The following is a 19,855-nucleotide window of genomic DNA, read 5'->3' on the forward strand; positions in this document are numbered from 1 at the left end:
CAGCGTCCGCAATTCTTTCAATTTTTATTTAGTATTTTTGATTAAGTACATAATGGTGCTGAGAGAAAGAGGAAACCATTGAAGGTGTACAGGCAAAATATTGTAAATGCTGGACATCTGAAACAAGCAAAGAGAATATTGGGGAAACTCAGCAACTCTGGTAGTATCTCTAGACAGAGAAGCAGAGTTAATGTTTTGAGTCTGGTGTGACTCTTCTTCAGAACTGACTTTCTCCAGACCTTCTGGCTTTCTCAATCTGTTTAAGGTAGTGAGCTGAGCTCATAATGTGTCTCCTTTATGCTCACTAGAGCGACAGGGTGGCTCAGTGGTTTAGCACTGCTGCCTCATAGTGCCGGGGACCCAGGTATGATTCTAGCCTCGGGCAACTGTCTGTGTGGAGTTTGCACAATTCTCCCTGTGGCTGCGTGAGTTTCCTCTGGGAGCTCCGATTTCCTCCCACCATCTGAAGAAATGCGGGTTAGGTGGATTGGCCACAGGAAATTCCTGAAGAAGGGCTTATGCCCGAAACGTCGATTCTCCTGTTCCCTGGATGCTGCCTGACCTGCTGTGCTTTTCCAGCAACACATTTTCAGCTCTGATCTCCAGCATCTGCAGACCTCACTTTCTCCACAGGAAATTTCCTCTAGTGTCCAGGGATGTGTGGGGTGGTTCTGGGTGGGATGTTCTTCGCAGGGATGGTGTGAACTCAATGGGCCGAATGGCCTGCTCCCACACTGTAAGGATTCCAATGTTGTACTGCAGAAGAATGCTATTCAGCCCACTGTTCCTGTATTAACAGTACAAATGAACATTGTGAATTAATGCCTTTCTCTCACCTATTCCCCGTAATCTTGCATATTATTTCTATTTATCTAATGGCCTCTTGCATTCCTCCCTTGAACCTGCCACCACCACATTCCAGGTAATTCTTTCCAGACCCGAGGCAGTGGCTGTGTGAAAATATTTCTTCCAACTGCTCAATTACTTCTTTCGTCAGAAGGCATCACCACACCCTTAGCAAATGCAATTAGGGATTATTTGATTGATTTGATTTATTGTTGTCACATGTACCTAAAGTACAGTGAAAGGTTTTGTTTTGTGTGCAGTGCAGGCAGAGATTACCATACAAAGATCATAGGGTGATTGAACAGAACGAGGAATACGAAGTTACAGCAGAGGAGTTGCACAAAAAACAAGATCAACATTAGATTTGAAATTTGAGAGGTCCATTCAGAAGTCTAATAACACCGGGGAAGAATCTGTTGGTATGTGTGTATAAGTTTTTCTATCTTCTGCCTGATGGAAAAGGTTAGAATAGATGATAACCGGGATGGGAGTGGCCTTTGATGATGTTGGCTGCCTTTCTGAGGCAGCAAAAAGTGTAGATGGAGTCAATGGATGGAAGGTTGGTTTGTGTGTGATGGCCTGGGCTGTGTTCACCACTCTTCGTAGTTTTTTGCAGTCCTGGACAGAGCAGTTGTCATACCAAGCAGTGGTGCATCCAGATAGAATGCTTTCCATGGTGCATCTATAAAAGTTGGTGAGAGTCCTTATGGACATGCCGACTTTCCTTCGACTCCTTAGGAAGAAGAGGCATTGTTGTGCCTTCTTGACCGTCACATCAACATGGGTGGTCCAGAATGGGTAATAAATACGGGTCCAGCCAGATACATCCACATCCCATGCACAAATATTTTAAAAATCTAGTTTGTCTGGGGGTTCTCAAGGAGACTTGTTGAGAAACTGAAAAGAACGATTGTGTGATTTGATACGGTCATCATATTGAGCAGGTATTCTAAACTCAGTAAATGGATTCTGGCTGTTTAAAAGTTAGCTTCACATCTGCTAAATAATTGTCAGTTTGTTGCAGTTTGTACCAATGCTTGACAATTATTGTCTTCTATACTGGTACGAATGGTATCAAGAAGAAAAAATGTGCTTTATTTTCTAAATGCATTTTTTAAAAATCAAAAAGGTTTAGCTCCAAATTGAGATATGGAGCAAAGTTGAAATGTTTCTATACTGAGAGCTCCCTCCAGTGGTTTTAGAGCTCACATCATTGATTTTCCTTTCAAAAACTCAAAATTATGTAGGTACACTGAATGTAAAAAATTGCCCCAGGGTGCTTTGCAGGGATATTGTCCATAACGATTTGACACTGACCTGTATACTCGGATAACAGGGCAGGTAGCCCAAAGCAGGAGGCTTTATAGAGGGTCTTAAATATGGCCCAAGTAGGGGGTCACAGGCTCAGGGTTACAAGTCATGGCTAATAGCGGAACCAGTGACGTTTTGGAGAGTTTGGAGAAAGGGCTTGAATCTCGAGGGACAGCAGCTCATGTTTCCTCTAAGCACAGACATGCAATCCACCGGATGTGTACTATTCCCTTGTTGTATCACTCATTAAAGTTGATAATGGGAGCAAATGAGGGAAAGTGCAAGACTGTGAGGCAGGGAGTATGATGTACCAGTTGATGATGGAATGTATTCCACAGCCATGCCAGTGAACATCGCTTAGTTTTATTAAACATAACTATATGCAGGAGAGAGTAAGAAAGGTCATCCTGTAATGCCCCCCTCCACACACACACAGGTCCCTGTAATCTTGATTGATTGATTGATGTCACATATACTGTGAGACAGTGATATGTTGTTTTGTATGCTATCCAGGCAGATCATATCTTATCAGCATGACAAAGCTCCTGATATGCAAGTAACTATTATTAGCATCAATGTAGAGTTAACCCTTTACTACACGTGGAGAAATGAGCAGAGGACCTGTGCTTGGTCACAACATTGCTACACTTGAAACTGGAGAAAATGAGAAAAAATTCACGGAGGAAATTCCGGAGCTCAGCGGCTCAGCTCATTGACACATTTTTAGTCAGGAAGGGAATCAAGCGTTATGGGGGGCAAGGTTCAGCATGATTGCCAAAAGCAGAGCAACAAAAAGCTGGGATGCGTGAGGCCAGAATTGGAGAACAGGTAATTCCTCAGAGGACTTCAGACGTGACACAGAGGGATTTGTAAGCAATGCTGAGAATTTTAAAAGCAAGGTGCTGCTTAACCAAGAGCAAGGTTGGTCAGTGAGTGCAGAGGTGATGGGTGAATGAAACTCAGTGCAAAGTAAGACATGAGCAGCAATGTTTTGAATGTTCTCAAGTTTGCACAGAGTGCAAAGTGGGAGGTCAAATATACAAAGCACTAGTCAGACCCCAGCTGGAATGTTGTGAACGGTGGGAGGCAGTCCAGAGAAGGTTTATTAAACTGTTACCAGGTATGGAGGGACTGTCTTAAAAGGACAGATTGAGTAGGTTGGGCCTCTACCCTTTGGAATTTAGAAGAATGAGAGGTGACCTTATGGAAAAGTATACGATACTTACAGGACTTGACAGGGTAGATGTAGAAAGGTTATTTCATCTTTTGAGAGAGTCTAGGACCAGAGGGCGTCATCTCAGAATAAGGGGTCTCCCATTTAAGTCAGATGAGGAGGAATTTCTTTTCGCGGAGGGCTGTTGGGGCTGAGTTTTTGGGTATATCCAAGACTGTGAATGACACATTTTTAACCAGGAAGGGAATCAAGGAAATTTGGAGAAAAGGTGGAAAATTAGAGTTGAAGATTATCAGATCAACCATGATCATATTGAATGGTGAAGCAGACTTGATGGGCTGAATGGCCTACAATGTTTCATGATCTTTAGTGAAGTTTATAGCTAGCTTTTAAGCTAAAAGAAACAGTGCTTTCAGGTGACAATTTATATTGATTACCCCATTTTTGCAATCCCATGAAGGGATAAGTGACATTTGATCCAACATAAAGTCACAAAAATTTCAAAAAGGATTTGGGAGAACCATTTGGTAAATTATGCTGTGCTAGAAGACCAATCATTCTCTACTCCCACTGGGAACATCCTGTCACCACCGTCAACCAGTTCAGAACCTGGACCTGGACCTCTTCCTGGCAGCCCTGTGACAGCTATTAATTACCGTCTGCATAAAGTAAAAAAATTACCATTTGTCTCATGAGAATATAAAATTATGTTGTCTATTTTGGCATTTGTATTGCATGATAACTTTACCTCCCAGAATAAAGCCATTTTTTTTCCCTGTATCAAATGCAAAGGAGATGGGAAATGGTTCAACAGTATCCCGGTGAAGCAAGGACTATTAATTCAGACTGAGTCCCTCACTGAGAATCTATTGAAATGAATTTGCACACCTTCTGGAGAACCATCTGACAAGTAGTTTCAGGGTCTGGAATGAATTAAATGAGAATGGGTTGACTTTCTTCTGCAGTTTTCTAAGATAAAAATACACCGAACAATGTTCTTGAATGCTGACTTAACTGTTTCCTATTTCAATATAACAGCCTTGTCATATATGTGTGTTTAAGTCTAGCTACCTTCCCTCATAAAGCAACACTGTTCTATAAGTCAAGAGGTCCTGTGCTACAATTGATAGTGTCACTATCTCTGAACCAGAAGCTCTAGTTTCAAGACCAACTCCAAAGGTTGATGTGGCCATGATTCATAACATCAACTTGTAAATTCTTCAACAGCATGGTAGGTGGTAAGAGTAGAAGACATCATTGCCCTCTACCATCATTATCCATAGCTCCAGTCAATGTGTGTAAGTGCACATTACCACAGCAACTCACAGTCATGGGATGGCTGGTCTGGATTGGACCAGGGACAACAGAATGGCATTTAATCCCATTCTGGCTGGGCTGGACTTGGGACATGCCTTAGTCATGCAACCAGTTGGACCTGCCTTCAGGTAGACAACATGAAGAAGAACATATCAGTAGCAAGGACACTTAAATACATCATTACACTGTCATTTATAAGAGAATGTTGTCGAACACTTCCACGTGTCGAAGGAATAATTGGCAAATGACATATCTTGCCCTGACCTGTCTCAAAATACAGTTCCAGTATGTTCATTTCCAAGAATTACTGGGGAGGTTTCTTGTCCCTCTGGATAAGCATTCATCACAAGAAATTGTCACCCACACGGAGTGGTCAGTGTAATTAAGGCAGAATTAGTAAAAGGTAGTGAGGAAATGTAGATTGTGTATTTTGAATGCACATTAGGATGCAACAAATAATCTTATTGCAACCATTATGTAATCAGTTAGCAATATTGAAAATGGTTTTAAATCGATACAAAAGAGTCAGATCTAAATCTGTGTTTCTGGAATTGTTGACATTTACCTTTGAAAAGAACAATGTGACCTATAATACGACTGGTGTGTCATCAGAACCTCTCCTGGGCACTTCTGCCTTGATGAAAGATGGAAGTGCACCACGTGATGATCTAAAATAACCGGAACTGCTTCTTGTGTTACCTTTATTCTTCCCGGTGACCTGCGTTCCCCAGACAGTCAGTTCCGGTTCCGCTGAGTCCATGACGCCGCCATTTTAGCGCAGAGCGGAGTGAAGGTTGTGGAAGCGGGAGGACCCTGGAGGTAACACATGGGAATAAAAAAAAATAGAAATAATTAACTTGGGGGTCTTTATGTCGACGTAATCCATCGCCGATAGGTCAATGACTGATGATAAAGTGAATCCACGTCTGAGAGCCCAGGACAAGGCTTCATTGATGCCACAATCCACCCCCAAGAATTAAAAAGATCAACAAATTACTGCAGGAAATCAGATCAAACCAACCCCATCGTCTCTGGGAGGCTCCTAGGTTCACATTCCACCCTCCACCCCCCCCCCCCAGGCCACACCACAGGGAATGATTTCCCACACCCTGCCCCTGACTGTACAGTTAGTCCTATTGGAGTGGGCCACACACTGTACTCTGTGTTGGGTGTGAATCAGATTGGAGGTGTGTTGTAGATACACAGTGTTCAAGCCCCCTCTCTGGCTAAATTAGACTCGCATGTCCTTCCCGGTGTTTAAAAAAAACTGTGGCCCTTGGGTTGCTAGAGGGAAGCAGTTCAGTTCCTTTTTCAAATACATTCAGGGACTCACAGATGCAGTATAGGCCATGAACTTGAGGTTAGCAGTTCACTTTATCAGTGTTTTTGTTTTCCTTCCTTTCCTCCCGCATATGGAAAAAGAGAGAGGGGTTTTTTTTCCCCCACTGCTTTGCGTGCACCAGTTCAGGAAGGTATCTAACCTGTTGCCAGAGCCCAACAAAACAACTGCTGAGCTTCCTGTGACCACGCTTAATAGCCAGTAAGGTGCACATGGTTGGTTGGAATTGGCTAGCTGAGTCATTCTTTCTACAGACCCAGTGTTGAAGTCACTGTGTTCACTTCTCATGTGAGAATGGTCAAATTTGGAGCATCACAAAGAAATAAATTGTTGCAGAAAAGTTGAGGGCAACTCCTTGAGTTGAGAAAGAGTTTTGTTTTAAAAGAAAATGTATTGTGAAAATCTGGTTTACATCACTGGCATCGCAGCTGTATCATGTATAATCTGTAAAGACAGTTTGTGCTTCCGCTAAGATCCCATAGCTGATTCACTGTAAAGTTTGGAGGGGAATAACATAGTTATTAATTAACTGGATAGTTAATCCAGAGGCATAGCCTAAGGATTCAAAGATGCTCCAGAGCTAGAGGGCATAGGTTTAGGGTGAGAGGGAAAAGATATAAAAGAGACCTATGGGGCAACGTTTTCATCCAGAGGGTGTGTATAGAACGTGTATGGAATGAGCTGCCAGAGGAAGTGGTGGAGGCTGGTACAATGCAACATTTAAGAGGCATTTGGGTGGGTATATGAATAGGAAGGGTTTGGAGGGACATGGGCCGGGTGCTGGCAGGTGGGACTAGATTGGGTTGGGATATCTAGTCGGCATGGATGGGTTGGACCGAGGGGTCTATTTCCATGCTGTACATCTCTATGACTCTATGCACATCTCATAACATAAGCTCGGGTATTTAAGTTCAGTTGAGGGAATTAGATTGTGTTTCTCATATGGCAGTGTTCAGGGTTACATGGAGCAAGGAGAAGATTGGCATTCGTTCGGAGATCAAGTCAGACATGCTGGGCTGAATGGCTTCCTTTGGGCTGTAACAGAATATAGAACATAGAACTGTACAGCACAGAAATAACATATCTGTGCACCATGATGCCATTCTAAGCTAGTCCCAACTGTCTGCATGTGGTCAGTACAGTTGTATAAGACTCTGGTGCGGCCGCATCTGGAGTATTGTGTGCAGTTTTGGTCGCCATACTATAGGAAGGATGTGGAGGCACTGGAACGGGTGCAGAGGAGGTTTACCAGGATGTTGCCTGGTATGGTAGGAAGATCATATGAGGAAAGACTGAGGCACTTGGGGCTGTTTTCATTGGAGAAAAGAAGGTTTAGGGGTGACTTGATAGAGATGCACAAGATGATTAGGGGTTTAGATAGGGTTGACCATGAGAACCTTTTTCCACGTATGGAGTCAGCTATTACGAGGGGGCATAGCTTTAAATTAAGGGGTGGTAGGTATAGGACAGATGTTAGGGGTAGGTTCTTTACTCAGCGAGTCGTGAGTTCATGGAATGCCCTGCCAGTAGCAGTGGTGGACTCTCCCTCTTTATGGGCATTTAAACGGGCATTGGATAGGCATATGGAGGATAGTGGGCTAGTGTAGGTTAGGTGGGCTTGGATCGACGCAACATCGAGGGCCAAAGGGCCTGTACTGCGCTGTATTGTTCTATGTTCTATCCCTCTATTCCCTGCCTGTTCACATGTCTGTATAAATGCCTGTTAAACAGTGCTAAGCCTACAGTCTTTCATCTTAAACTTATGCCCCCAGTACTTGACATTTTCACCATGAGAAAAAGACTCCCGACTATCCACCCTATTGTGTCTCTCATAATTTTATAAACTTCTATCAGGCCACCCCTCAGCCTCTGACGCTCTAGCAAAATCAATCCGAGTTTGTCCAACCCCTCCTTATAGTTAATACACTCCAATTCAGGCAACATCCTGGTAAATCTCTTTTGCACACTCTCCAAAACCTCTCCATCTTCACTATAGTGTGGCGACCGGAACTGCACACAATACACAAATGTGGCCTCACTAAAGTTCTATACAGCTGCAACATGACTTGTCACCTTTTATACTCAATTTCCCGATTGATGAAGGCAAGCATGTTGTATGTTTTTACCACCTTATCCACTTGTGTTGCCACTTTCAGGGAGTTATGGATTTGCACCCCATGTATATCTTTGTTCCAGAAGCTCATGCCATTTACAGAATACTCTGTTTTTTCATTCGACTTCTCAAAATGGATCACATTTGTCCATTATTAAACTCCATCTGCCATTTCTCCACCCAGTTTCCAACTGATTAATATTGTGCTGCATTCTTTGACCACCTTCCTTACCATCCACAACTCAAAGTTTTGTATCAACTGCAAATCAGACTGTCCCCAGCAAACACAAACATCCTTGGTTTCAATTCTCCCAGTAATGTGCAGCTCGCACTTGCTGGTTACCCCAGAGAATCCAATTAATTACTAGTTTGTGGATTAGGATCATTATCGGTTTTAATTTCAAAGACTGCATCCCACAATTTCACTTTCCGTTGACATGTGACCAGGAGCAATTTAGTTACAAACCTTCTGAATCCTGACTGCCACCCACTGAGGCCACCTTTGATAATTTATCAAAAGCATTTATATATATTACAAACAACACATTCCAGCACTGATCCTTGCAGAACATCACTGGTCACAGTTCTCCAATCAGAAAAACACCCTTCCACAACTACAAAAACAGAATTTGTTGGAGAAACTCAGCAAACCTGTCACCTTCTATGAAGATAAAATAGGGTTAATGTTTTGAGTCCAGTGACCCTTCTTCAGAACTGGTAGCATTTGGGAAAAGGCAGTATTTATGCTGATGATGATAAGGGGTGAGGGTGTGGAATGAGCGATAGTTGGAGAGGGAGGGGACTAGTGGGTGGAAAGGGGGAGAGGGTAGTGAATGGATAGGTGGATGGGGAGAGGGGAGTGTGTGGATAGATAGATGGGGGAGAGGGGAGTGAGTGGATTGGCAGATGTAGAGGGTAGCTAATGGATAGAAGGATGGGGGAAAGGGGAGTGAGTGGACAGGTGGAGGGGGAGTGAGTGGACTGGTGGATGGGGGAGAGGGGAGTGAGTGGGTAGGGGAGGGAAGGGTGGATTGTGAGTAGATAGGGGGAGGGAAGAGTGGATAGTGAGTGGATAGGGGGATGGAAGGGTGGGTAGGGAGTGGATAGATGGAGGGGAAACCCCAGGACAGTGACAAGAGAAGGTGGTCAGCCAAAGGGATTGTTGATAATAGGCAATAGACAATAGGTGCAGGAGTAGGCCATTCTGCCCTTCGAGCCAGCACCATCATTCATTATGATCATGTCTAATCATCCTCAATCAGTATCCTGTTCCTGCCTTATCCCCATAACCCTTGATTCCACTATCCTTAAGAGCTCTATCCAACTCTTCCTTGAAAGTATCCAGAGACTTGGCCTCCACAGCCTTCTGGGGCAGAGCATTCTACACACTCCCCACTCTCTGGGTGAAGAAGTTTCTCCTCAACTCTGTTCTAAGTGGCCTACCCCTTATTTTTAAACTGTGTCGTCTGGTTTGGGACTCACCCATCAGCGGAAACATGCTTCCAGCCTCCAGAGTGTCCAATCCTTTAATAATCTTATACGTCTCAATCAGATCCCCTCTCAGCCTTCTAAACTCAAGCGTATACAAGCCCAGTCGCTCCAATCTTTCAACGTAAGATAGTCCCGCCATTCTGGGAATTGACCTCGTGAACCTACACTGCATTCCCTCAATAGCCAGAATGTCTTTCCTCAAATTTGGAGACCACAACTGCACACCATATTCCAGGTGCAGTCTCACCAGGGCCCTGTACAGCTGCAGAAGAACCTCTTTGCTTCTATACTCAATTCCTCTTGTCGTGAAGGCCACTTTGCTATTAGCTTTCTTCACTGCCTGCTGTACCTGCATGCTTGCTTTCATTGACTGATGTAGAAGAACATCTAGATCTCGTTGTACTGCCCATTTACCTAATTTGACTCCATTTAGGTAGTAATCTGCCTTCCTGTTCCTGCCACCAAAGTGGATAACCACACATTTATCCACATTAAACTACATCTGCCGTGCATCTGTCCCCTCATGTAGCCTGTCCAGGTCACCCTGTAATCTCATAACATCCTTCTCACATTTCACCCTGCCACCCAGCTTTGTATCATCAGCAAATTTGCTAATATTACTTTTAATATCATCATCTATATCATTAATGTATATTGTGAAAAGCCGCGGTCCCAGCACTGATCCCTGCGGTACCCCACTGGTCACCGCCTGCCAAACTGAAAGGGAGCTGTTTATCACTACTCTTTGTTTCCTGTCAGCCAAACAACTTTCAATCCAAGTCAGTACTTTGCCCCCAACACCATGCGCCCTAAGTTTGCTCACTAACCTCCTATGTGGGACTTTATCAAAGGCTTTCTGAAAGTCCAGGTACACTACATCCACTGGATCTCCCTTGTCCATCTTCAGAGCTACATCTTCAAAAAATTTCAGAAGATTAGTCAAGCATGATTTCCCCTTCATAAATCCATAAGTCCATAAATCCTGTTATTGCTATCCAGGTGTGTCGTAATTTCATCCTTTATAATTGACTCCAGTATCTTTCCCACCACTGAGGTCAGACTAACTGGTCTATGATTCCCTGCTTTCTCTCTCCCTCCTTTCTTAAAATGTGGGACAACAATAGCCACCCTCCAATCCGCAGGAACTGACCCTGAATCTATAGAACATTGGAAAATGATCACCAATGCATCCACGATTTCTAGAGCCACCTCCTTCAGTACCCTGGGATGTAGACCATCAGGTGTGAGTGATGAGAAGCAGCTAGTTTGGTGATAATGGAGGGGTGGGGCGGGGGGTGGTTTGGCTGAGAGCAGTTGATTTATGTAAGTTCTTGTTTCCCAGGAAAAATGAGTGCTCCAACAGCAGATGAGAGGAAAGCCTGTTGGGGAGCGAGGGATAGGTACTGGCAGTGTCTGGATGAGAGTGATAAGGATTCTCCAGAATGTCAGAAGTTAAGAACAATATTCGAAGGCAGCTGCCCACAGCAATGGGTGAGTATTAACATCAAGGTGACGCTTTCCTCCTCGGTAATTTCAGTATTAGGATAACCGTTCAGCACATCCAAACCCATTCTCATTTCAGTGCAACATTTCTGTTTTCTCCAGCACAATTTTGGATGGGCAGTTTTTGGTTCTGATGCCTCACTTAAACTTTAAATCGGAATATCCGGACCCCTTACCTCCTTGAGAAATGTACACAATTTATGGGAACATGTGTTTAATCTTTGGACAAGAGCCCAAGACAACATGTTATTCTCCTAAATGATAAGTTTGAACGAAGCTCGGATAATCCTAACCTAACAGACCCACCTTATTTGAAGTAATTAAATCTTTATTTGAAAAAGAAATGCGCACAGTGGACGGCAGAAAAGGAAACAACAGTTTGGATAGATATATCTGCAGCATTTTCTAATTTAACTTAAGAGTTTCCATTTTTTCAGTCAAGTATTTAATATTTTAAAGAATTTGCTGTGGATTACAATACTGTGGTTATCGAAAGTACAATCCTATTTTCTTTAACATGATGACGCTAGTCTATTGGTAAAAATTCTATTCACTATTAAAAATTGTAGGCCAGCAGATGGTGCTATGACACATTGTCAGTCAGTGTATGGCCAAATGTGCGACTGAAAAATGTGTTGCTGGAAAAGCGCAGCAGGTCAGGCAGCATCAAAGGAGCAGGAGAATCGATGTTTCGGGCATAAGCCCTTCTTCAGGAATGAGGAGGGGGTGCCAAGCAGGCTAAGATAAAAGGTAGGGAGGAGGGACTTGGGGGAGGGGCATTGGGAATGAGATAGGTGGGAGGTTAAGGTGAGAGTGATAGGCCGGAGAGGGGGTGGGGGCGGAGAGATCGGGAAGAAGACCTGCAATCTTTCTTCCCGACCTCTCTGCCCCCAAACTCTCTCCGGCCTATCACTCTCACCTTAACCTCCTTCCACCTATCTCATTCCCAATGCCCCTCCCCCAAGTCCCTCCTCCCTACCTTTTATCTTAGCCTGCTTGGCACCCCCTCCTCAATCCTGAAGAAGGGCTTATGCCTGAAACGTCGGTTCTCCTGCTCCTTTGATGCTGCCTGACCTGCTGGGCTTTTCCAGCAACACATTTTTCAGCTCTGATCTCCAGCATGCAGTCCTCACTTTCTCCCAAATGTGAGACTGCTTTGCTTATTCCATCTGGAATTTCAGAGGGAGAAGGAAGTGCAAGAGAATTGGAGATGGAGACCCTACTGCTTTGCAGAAGTGACCAACCACTGCGCGTTTTTATTTTGTTTGTTCCTGGATGTGGGATCACAGGTTAGGGCAGCATTTATTGTCCTTGAGCAGGTAGAGATAAGCTGCTGCCTTGAACCACTGAAGTTCAATGGTGTAAGGGCGTCCAGAGTGCTATTAGGATGGGGGTTCTAGGATTTCATCCGGCGACAGTGAAAGGACAGTGATATGTTCCCAAGTCAGGATGGCCATTGGGTTGGAGGAAATCTTGCAGTGGGTGGTGTTCCCTTGTATCTGCTGCCCTTGTCCTTCTAGATGGTAATAGTCATGTGCTTGGAAGGTGCTGTCAAGGAGGCTTGGTGATGAAGGGAGTGACGCCATTTAGATCAGATACTTTGTCATGGATGATGTCCAGCTTCTTGAGTGTTGTTGGAGCTACAATCATCCAGGCAAATCAGGAATATTCCATCACACTCCTGACTTGTGCCTTGTAGATGATGCCAGGTGTTGGAGAGACAGGGGTGTTATGACTCAGGACAAATCCCTCTGCTAATTTTAACCCAATACACACAGAAGCTCACCTCACGCCATAATCTGTTAAATTTCAAGAGGCAAAGAACTATCCCAATTTTATTATTTAAAGTAAAAGATTAATCATTTTCTTCTTTAAGTCCAACAGAGAATACTAAAACCAACAACTATTTACAACTTCTTTCTCTTAAACCTGTGTTTTACCTCCCACTCTACAATACTAATCCTGTAAACTCCCCCTTAATGTTTTTTTCAGTTAGATTCCCTGCAGTGTGGAAGCAGGCCCTTCGGCCCAACCAGTCCACACCGACCCTCTGAAGAGTAACCCACCCAGACCCATTTCCCTCTTACTAATGCACCTGACACTATGGGCACTTTAGCATGGCCAATTCACCTAACCTGCACATCTTTGGACTGTGGGAGGAAACCGGACCACCCGGAGGAAACCGGGAGAATGTGCAAACTCCACACAGACAGTTGCCTGAGGCTGGAATCGAACCTGGGACCCTGGTGCTGTGAGGCAGCAGTGCTAACCACTGAGCCGCTCCTAATAATTTACAGTAAAATCAATTTCAAACCCCGGTATAGTCTTCGGATGTCAAGTCCTCTCTGTAGATTCCTCTAGGTCGACGTTGGTGTTCTGCGGCACATATTTCTTATAGACAGGCACCTTTCAGAGAGTTATTCTGCTAGCAATCTGTTGCTTCTTGGCAATTCTTTGTGGTTCTTCCCCTTACTGTTCAAAATGTCTGGCTTTATACTCCCAAAACATGAGATCATTTCATTGGTTTGATCTCATCAAAATACTAAATTCAAATTTGATTCGATCTTGGTATCCGGGGCATAATTTAAACTGGCTGAATTTGAATTTGTTTTTGTATCATGGCAACACTTTGTGCCAGCCAGAAATTTCAGCTCCCTCAAAGGTACTGTACACACCTACACCTTTATTACAGGGGAGAATTGCCCACTGCATAATTCCTATTCTCTGACATACTCCTGTAACCATCGTACATATAGGCTGATCCAGTTCGGTTTCTGGTCAATGGTAACTCCCAGGATGTCGACAATAGCGAAGTCAGTGAAGGTGTTGCTGAATAGTAATCTGCTCACAATAGCAGAGAAGCCATCTGAACCATAAGAATATTAGGGATAGAAGCTGAATTAACATGTTTAGTACTCCAACCCCATTCTTCCATTCAAGAAAATAATGACTGATGTTCCTCATGCACACCACTGTCTCTCACTATCTTCATATTCCAAATTCTCCCAATCACTAAAGATCCATTGACTTCTGTCTTGAAGACGCAGAGCAGAACACCAAACATTCAGAGGGAAGAAAGTTTTCCTCATCTCAGTCCCTTTTTCTCCGACTGGTAATCTTCTATATTCACTACGCTGTTAAAACAGTCTGTCAGGGTCGATCCTTGAGAATTTTATATGTTTCAATCACTTCGCCTCTGTCAAAAAAAAGGTATGAAAATTCCATAAAAAGAAAGCCAAAAGAAAAAGAAATCAGCAACCCAGGATTAAAATTCTATTGAAAGTGACCTTTGTGGACAGCAGTGAGAGTCTATTGTGGCAGGATTAAAACACTTGCCCAACTGGACCACATCACATTGCTTGTAATAACTAGATGGTAAACACTGTATTCTTATTTGGGTCAAATCATGGCAATAGGGCTCAGCAGAAATGACGGGAGTCCTGTTCCTGCAGGAAAAGATCTGAGTAATATCTGCATTTTATAATAAAATGTAGAAGAGTTTTTAAAAACCCAGAAATTGCTGGAGAAACTCAACAGGTCTTGCAGTATCTGGAGATAAAACAGAGTTACTGTTTGGAGTCCTGTGATTCTTAGGGGATTCAGATACATAGACCTTTTAAGATGTAACAAACGTGCAGAAAATAATCAAGAAAGCAATGACATGCTGGCCTTTGTATCTAGACCACTGGAGTACAAGGTGGAGAAATTATGCTGCAGTTGTGCAAAACCCTGGTTACACCCCACCTGGAGAACTGTGAGCAAATCTGGGCACACACCTTAGGAAGGAGATACTAGCCTCTGAAGGAATATGAAGTGGGAACAAGTAAAGAGCAATGTCTGGCCTTCATGGGGTTGAATTATAAGAGATGATATGAATTAGGCCTGTTTTCTCTAGAATTTAGATGGTTAAGTTGTGATCTGATCAAAGTCTTCAAGATATGAACAGGAAAAGACAGATTAGATAAAGATAAACTATTCTCACTTTTTCGACATTCTAGAACCAGGGAGCGCAGTTTGAGAATTAGGGCCAGACAGTTCAGGAGAGATATTCCAAAGCACTTCTACACACGGGATGTGAATATTTGGAACTCTTTTCCACAAATGGCAATAGATGCTGGATCAACTGTTAATTTTAAATCTATGATAGTAAATTTTTGTTAAGCAGAGATATTAAGGGATATGGGCCACAGGCAGGTATATGGAGTTAGGCCACAGATCAGCCATGATCTCATTGAGTGGTAGAACAAGCTCAAGGGGCTGAATGACCTATTCCTATGGTCCAGCATTCACAGAGCTTGAAATGTTAACTCTGTTTCCTGTTCACCATTGCTGCCAGACCTGCTGGGTTTCTCCAACAGTTTCTGTTTTTGTCTATTTCAGACCTCCAGCATCCACAGTTTTTTTGTTATATATGATTCTGCTCTTTATTCATCAGATCAAGTACTTTGACAAAAGAAGGGACTATTTAAAATACAAAGAGAAACTGCAAAGTGGAGGATTTCAGCAACAGGAGAATGTCACCAAACCATAACCATCCGCAGAATAGGAGAGCAGGGACAGGTCAGGTTTCGGAGACAAACGTCCCACTGTGAAGGACTCTCGATGGAGGCTGAAATCATCAATCCTGAGATTGCTGGCGGTTCCTGAGGAGATTTATGGTTGAGAGATCAGCTAAAATTAACAGTCACACCTGGTTCCACCTGATTTCGGAGAGGAGCAGTTGCAGCAATGTGCACAACCACTACTCAGGGCTTAAGGTTTCCTCTCTTTTGAGTTTGTAATGGAATCACAAATATACTTTAAATTAACGTATTGACTGTTTCACTACAAATGGTAAGTGGAAGATATCTTGGCTCATTTGCACTGTTTCTTGGTGAAACGACACAGTGACTATTAGAATACTGTCGCATTGTGTCATTATCAGTGATTGCCAGTCTGTTTAGCATTTTGGTCGCAGTGTACTTAGGAAAGATTGCACTGAGGAAATGGTATCTCACCCAGTTAAATGACCACTTCAAATTTTGTCGTCTGCCCACTTCAAATTTTGTCGTCTGCCCGTGATTGAGCTGTGACCAGCCAGTTATTAACTTACTTCAAAACGCATTGTCCAGATATGAGCCAGGTTTGGAAGGGCACAGAACTATGTGGGTTGCTAGCCATGGTATGCTGAGCATATTGAGAAAAATGAGCTTGAGGGGGTGCTGTTGTCCCTGATTACGCTTCAATGGAAAATCAAAGAGATCACTTAATAAATTATTTTTAACAATCACACTCTACACTTTTAAAATTAAATTTGTTTTGCAAAACAGAATTTTCTATCAAAGAAATAGCATGATATGAGAAAATTGACTGGTTCCAGGGTCTTCGCTCCAAACCTGAATGCAGCACAGGGATAATGCTTCCCTCTGCTGGTGTATCAATATAACACAACTGGATTCCCATCAAATGGGAATTAGTCCCTACTCATGATTAAACTGTTAAAATGTATGTTATTGAAATTTAAAAAAAAGGTTTATCCCTTAACACATGCTCATTAATGCAATAGGAAACCAATTTTTAAAACTTTTTGAGTAATGTTAACTTCACAATTTGTGTCTTTAAATAATGTGTCTTCATTTAATGTATATATGTGGTGGAAAATATTGAGCTAGCACACCAGTTTGGAGAAATATTTAAATGATAAAGTTAAACATATGAGGGAAGTCAATTAAGCATGTTTTTGGTCTTTCAGGAGCAAGTGTCAGTCAGCACTTTTAAATGTTGTGAGATATTTTTAAACAGCTCCTCTCACTGCTGTCACCAGTGACAGACTTACAAGTACAAACTCACTGTGGAAGGATAGAATCTGTTGGATTTCTTTTTTCACAGCCCAAGTGGGTGTAGTGCAAAAAATGTTTACGTACACTCTTATGGCTTACCAAAATCCTGCTGGCAATATGAATTGTTCTATAGTGACCCCAAAAAAAGTTACTGCTTTGAAACTGCCTCCCCCTGTAAACATCATGTGGAAGATATGATAACCTTTTGTTCAGTTCCAGTTTCTGATGAAGGTGTTCTTAAAGAACATGTTTACCATTTCACTAAAGATAGCAACTAGAGCAAGTTTTCGCTATACGTCACAGATGCAACACGACCAGAGGGATGCTGCCAATCTCCTCCCCACCTCACTCTGGGAATAGCTGCAATTGAGTGCTTTCTCTGTGATTTTCTGCGTTGCTTTCATTTCTGTTTCTAATTCATGACTTTAATTAACGTATTGGCAATGTCACCCCCATCATGCCCCAATTAATAGTTGTTGAATAATGAAACTTGAAGTAATTAATTCACTGGACCTCTTTAAAAAGATCAAGACCACTAAATATGGTCTGTTCCCATTTGATCCTTGGTGTGTATTCATGGAAAATCATAACTTGTATCTTCCTTCCTATGATCATGGTGGAGGTATTTTGCGAAATAAATTCTATGCCTTGTTCTCTATGTTGATTGGCCATGCTGTGTATATAACAGTGTTTTATCCTCTGGACTGTTTGCTGCTACTGCACTGTAACTGCTGGCATCATCAATGTGCGCACAGAACTGAAATCCAGTGTTAACTCTACCCATATGCACATATGGTGTCACTGACTCCAAAGGAACCCTTGACTTTGTGCCTGTCTCTCCCCCCCCCCCAACCCCCCCACCCCCCCAAAAAAAACAATTTGGCTCCATTTCAACAACCATGCTTGTGCTTCCTTGGTTACGCCACTGCCAGTCCCTTACCACAAATCTTGCTTGTGAACACTGGACAGCGAGACAGCGCAGTGGTGAGCAGGAGGAAGACAGCAAGGGTTCAGGATTAGGGTGGGTGAGTGTTTGGATGGGGGCAGTGAGCAACTTGCAATCCCAGAATTTGCATTAAAGCATTTCATTGCTCCTCTTTGATACAGACATGTCACTGCGCCATTGTTGCCAGTCACAGATACAACTGCATGGGCACATCGTAGCCCTAATAGTTTCGAAGCCAGAATGCAATCTTCTTTCCTTTGCTGATTTAAGTGAACAGTCCCAATAATTCACCCCTCACTCACCAGTTCCAAGATTAAGGTTACGGAATGTCGATGAGTAAACATACCTCTGCCTTTTCTGAACTGTTCAGAAGGGTATCGTGCAGTTCTGTGTGTGTTTCTAAAAGTATTTACAGCAACAATTTTGGTTTAGAGTTTCAGACTTTTAACAAGTTTGGGATCTTAAAAATATCATCTAATTCCAGCATCTCTTGAAAGCCTTGACTGAACAAACCCCACTGCACTCTCAGACAATGCATTTCAACCCCTAACCATTTGCTGAATGCAAAAGACATTCCTTGGACCTCCATTGTTTCTTTTACAATTAGTTTAAATCTGGGCCCCCTTGTTCTTGATCTTTACAGCAGTGGGAACAGTTTCTCCCCATCTGTTCTGTCCACACTCAACATGATTTTAAATAGAGTACCTCTATCAAATCTCCATAGGAGGTGTAGTTAGTAAGTTTGCAGATGACACCAAAATTGGAGGTGTAGTGGACAGCAAAGAAGGTTACCTCAGAGTACGACATGATCTTGATTAGATGGGCCAATGGAGTTGGTAGATGGAGTTTAATTTAAATAAATGTGGCGCTGCATTTTGAAAAGGCAAATCAGGGCAAGACTTATACACTTAATAGTAAGGTCCTGGGAAGTGTTACTGAACAAGGAGATCTTGGAGTGCAGGTTCATAGCTCCTTGAAAGTGGAGTCGCGCGTAGATAGACGTTTGATATGATTTCCTTTATTGGTCAGAGTATTGAGTAGAGGAGTTGGGAGGTCATGTTGCAGCTGTACAGGACATTGGTTAGGCCACTTTTGGAATATTGCGTGCAATTCTGGTCTCCTTCCTAATGGAAAGATGTTGTGAAACTTGAAGGGATTCAGAAAAGATTTACAAGGATGTTGCTAGGCTTGGAGGGTTTGAGCTATAGGGAGATGCTGAACAGGCTGGGGCTGTTTTCCCTGGAGTGTCAGAGGCTGAGGGGTGATCTTATAGAGATTTATAAAATCATGAGGGGTATGGATAGGGAAAATTGTCAAATGTCTTTTCCCTGGGGTGGGGGTGTTCAAAGCTAGAGGACATAGATTCAAGGTGAGGGGGAAAGATTTAAAAGGGACCTACGCAAAGGGTGGTGTGTGTATGGAATGAGCTGCCAGAGGAAGCGGTGGAGGCTGGTACAATTACAATATTTAAAAGGCATTGGATGGGTATATGAATAGTAAGGTTTGGAGGGATATGGGCCAAATGCTGGCAAATGGGACTCGAGTTATTTAGGATATCCAGTTGGCATGGATGAGTTGGACCAAAGCGTCTGTTTCCGTGCTGTACATCTCAATGACTAACCCAATCTATACAAGCAATGGGACGTCCTCATTCCTGGAACCATTTTCATGAATCTTTTTCTGCACTCTCCCCAATATTTTCACATCATTCTGATAATGTGGCATCTACAACCAGGCATGAATCCCAGGTGATGCCAAACCAGACTTGTATTGTGTTTTAACAACTTCCTTACTCTTGGACTCTTTTCCCCAATAATAAAGTTTGTGGATATCACTGTAGTTATGAAATTATTGCTTTAATTCTAATGTACCTGATATTTCAGCAGATCATTGGAATGACATTGTTTTGTCAATAATTTTAGAGCAAGTATCAATCTACTTTTTCAAAATGGTTTAGTGCACAGGTACATTACCAACTTTATTGGAACAAGTTAGA

The 19,855-nt window shown here is 42.8% G+C and overlaps 1 protein-coding gene across 2 annotated transcripts; it reads left to right on the forward strand.

The window, feature by feature from the left end:
• The first annotated feature begins 1,245 nt into the window (after nt 1-1,245).
• coa6 (cytochrome c oxidase assembly factor 6) lies at nt 1,246-17,565 on the forward strand. 2 transcript variants are annotated; one of them, XM_087991159.1, is made up of 3 exons: nt 1,246-1,265; nt 10,934-11,082; nt 15,530-17,565. In XM_087991159.1, the coding sequence occupies exons 2-3, from the start codon at nt 10,939-10,941 to the stop codon at nt 15,623-15,625; spliced, it is 240 nt and encodes a 79-aa protein (XP_087847285.1). In that variant the 5' UTR covers nt 1,246-1,265; nt 10,934-10,938; the 3' UTR covers nt 15,626-17,565. The 2 variants fall into 2 exon arrangements, with proteins under 2 accessions (XP_087847285.1, XP_043551339.2); XM_043695404.2 differs by lacking the exon at nt 1,246-1,265 and adding an exon at nt 5,338-5,467.
• The last annotated feature ends 2,290 nt before the right edge of the window (nt 17,566-19,855 follow it).

This window comes from Chiloscyllium plagiosum, unplaced genomic scaffold, assembly GCF_037043375.1.
Source record: "Chiloscyllium plagiosum isolate Xiang-an unplaced genomic scaffold, Cpla_swu_hap1 HiC_scaffold_10, whole genome shotgun sequence".
In the NCBI taxonomy this organism is placed as follows: Eukaryota; Metazoa; Chordata; class Chondrichthyes; order Orectolobiformes; family Hemiscylliidae; genus Chiloscyllium; species Chiloscyllium plagiosum.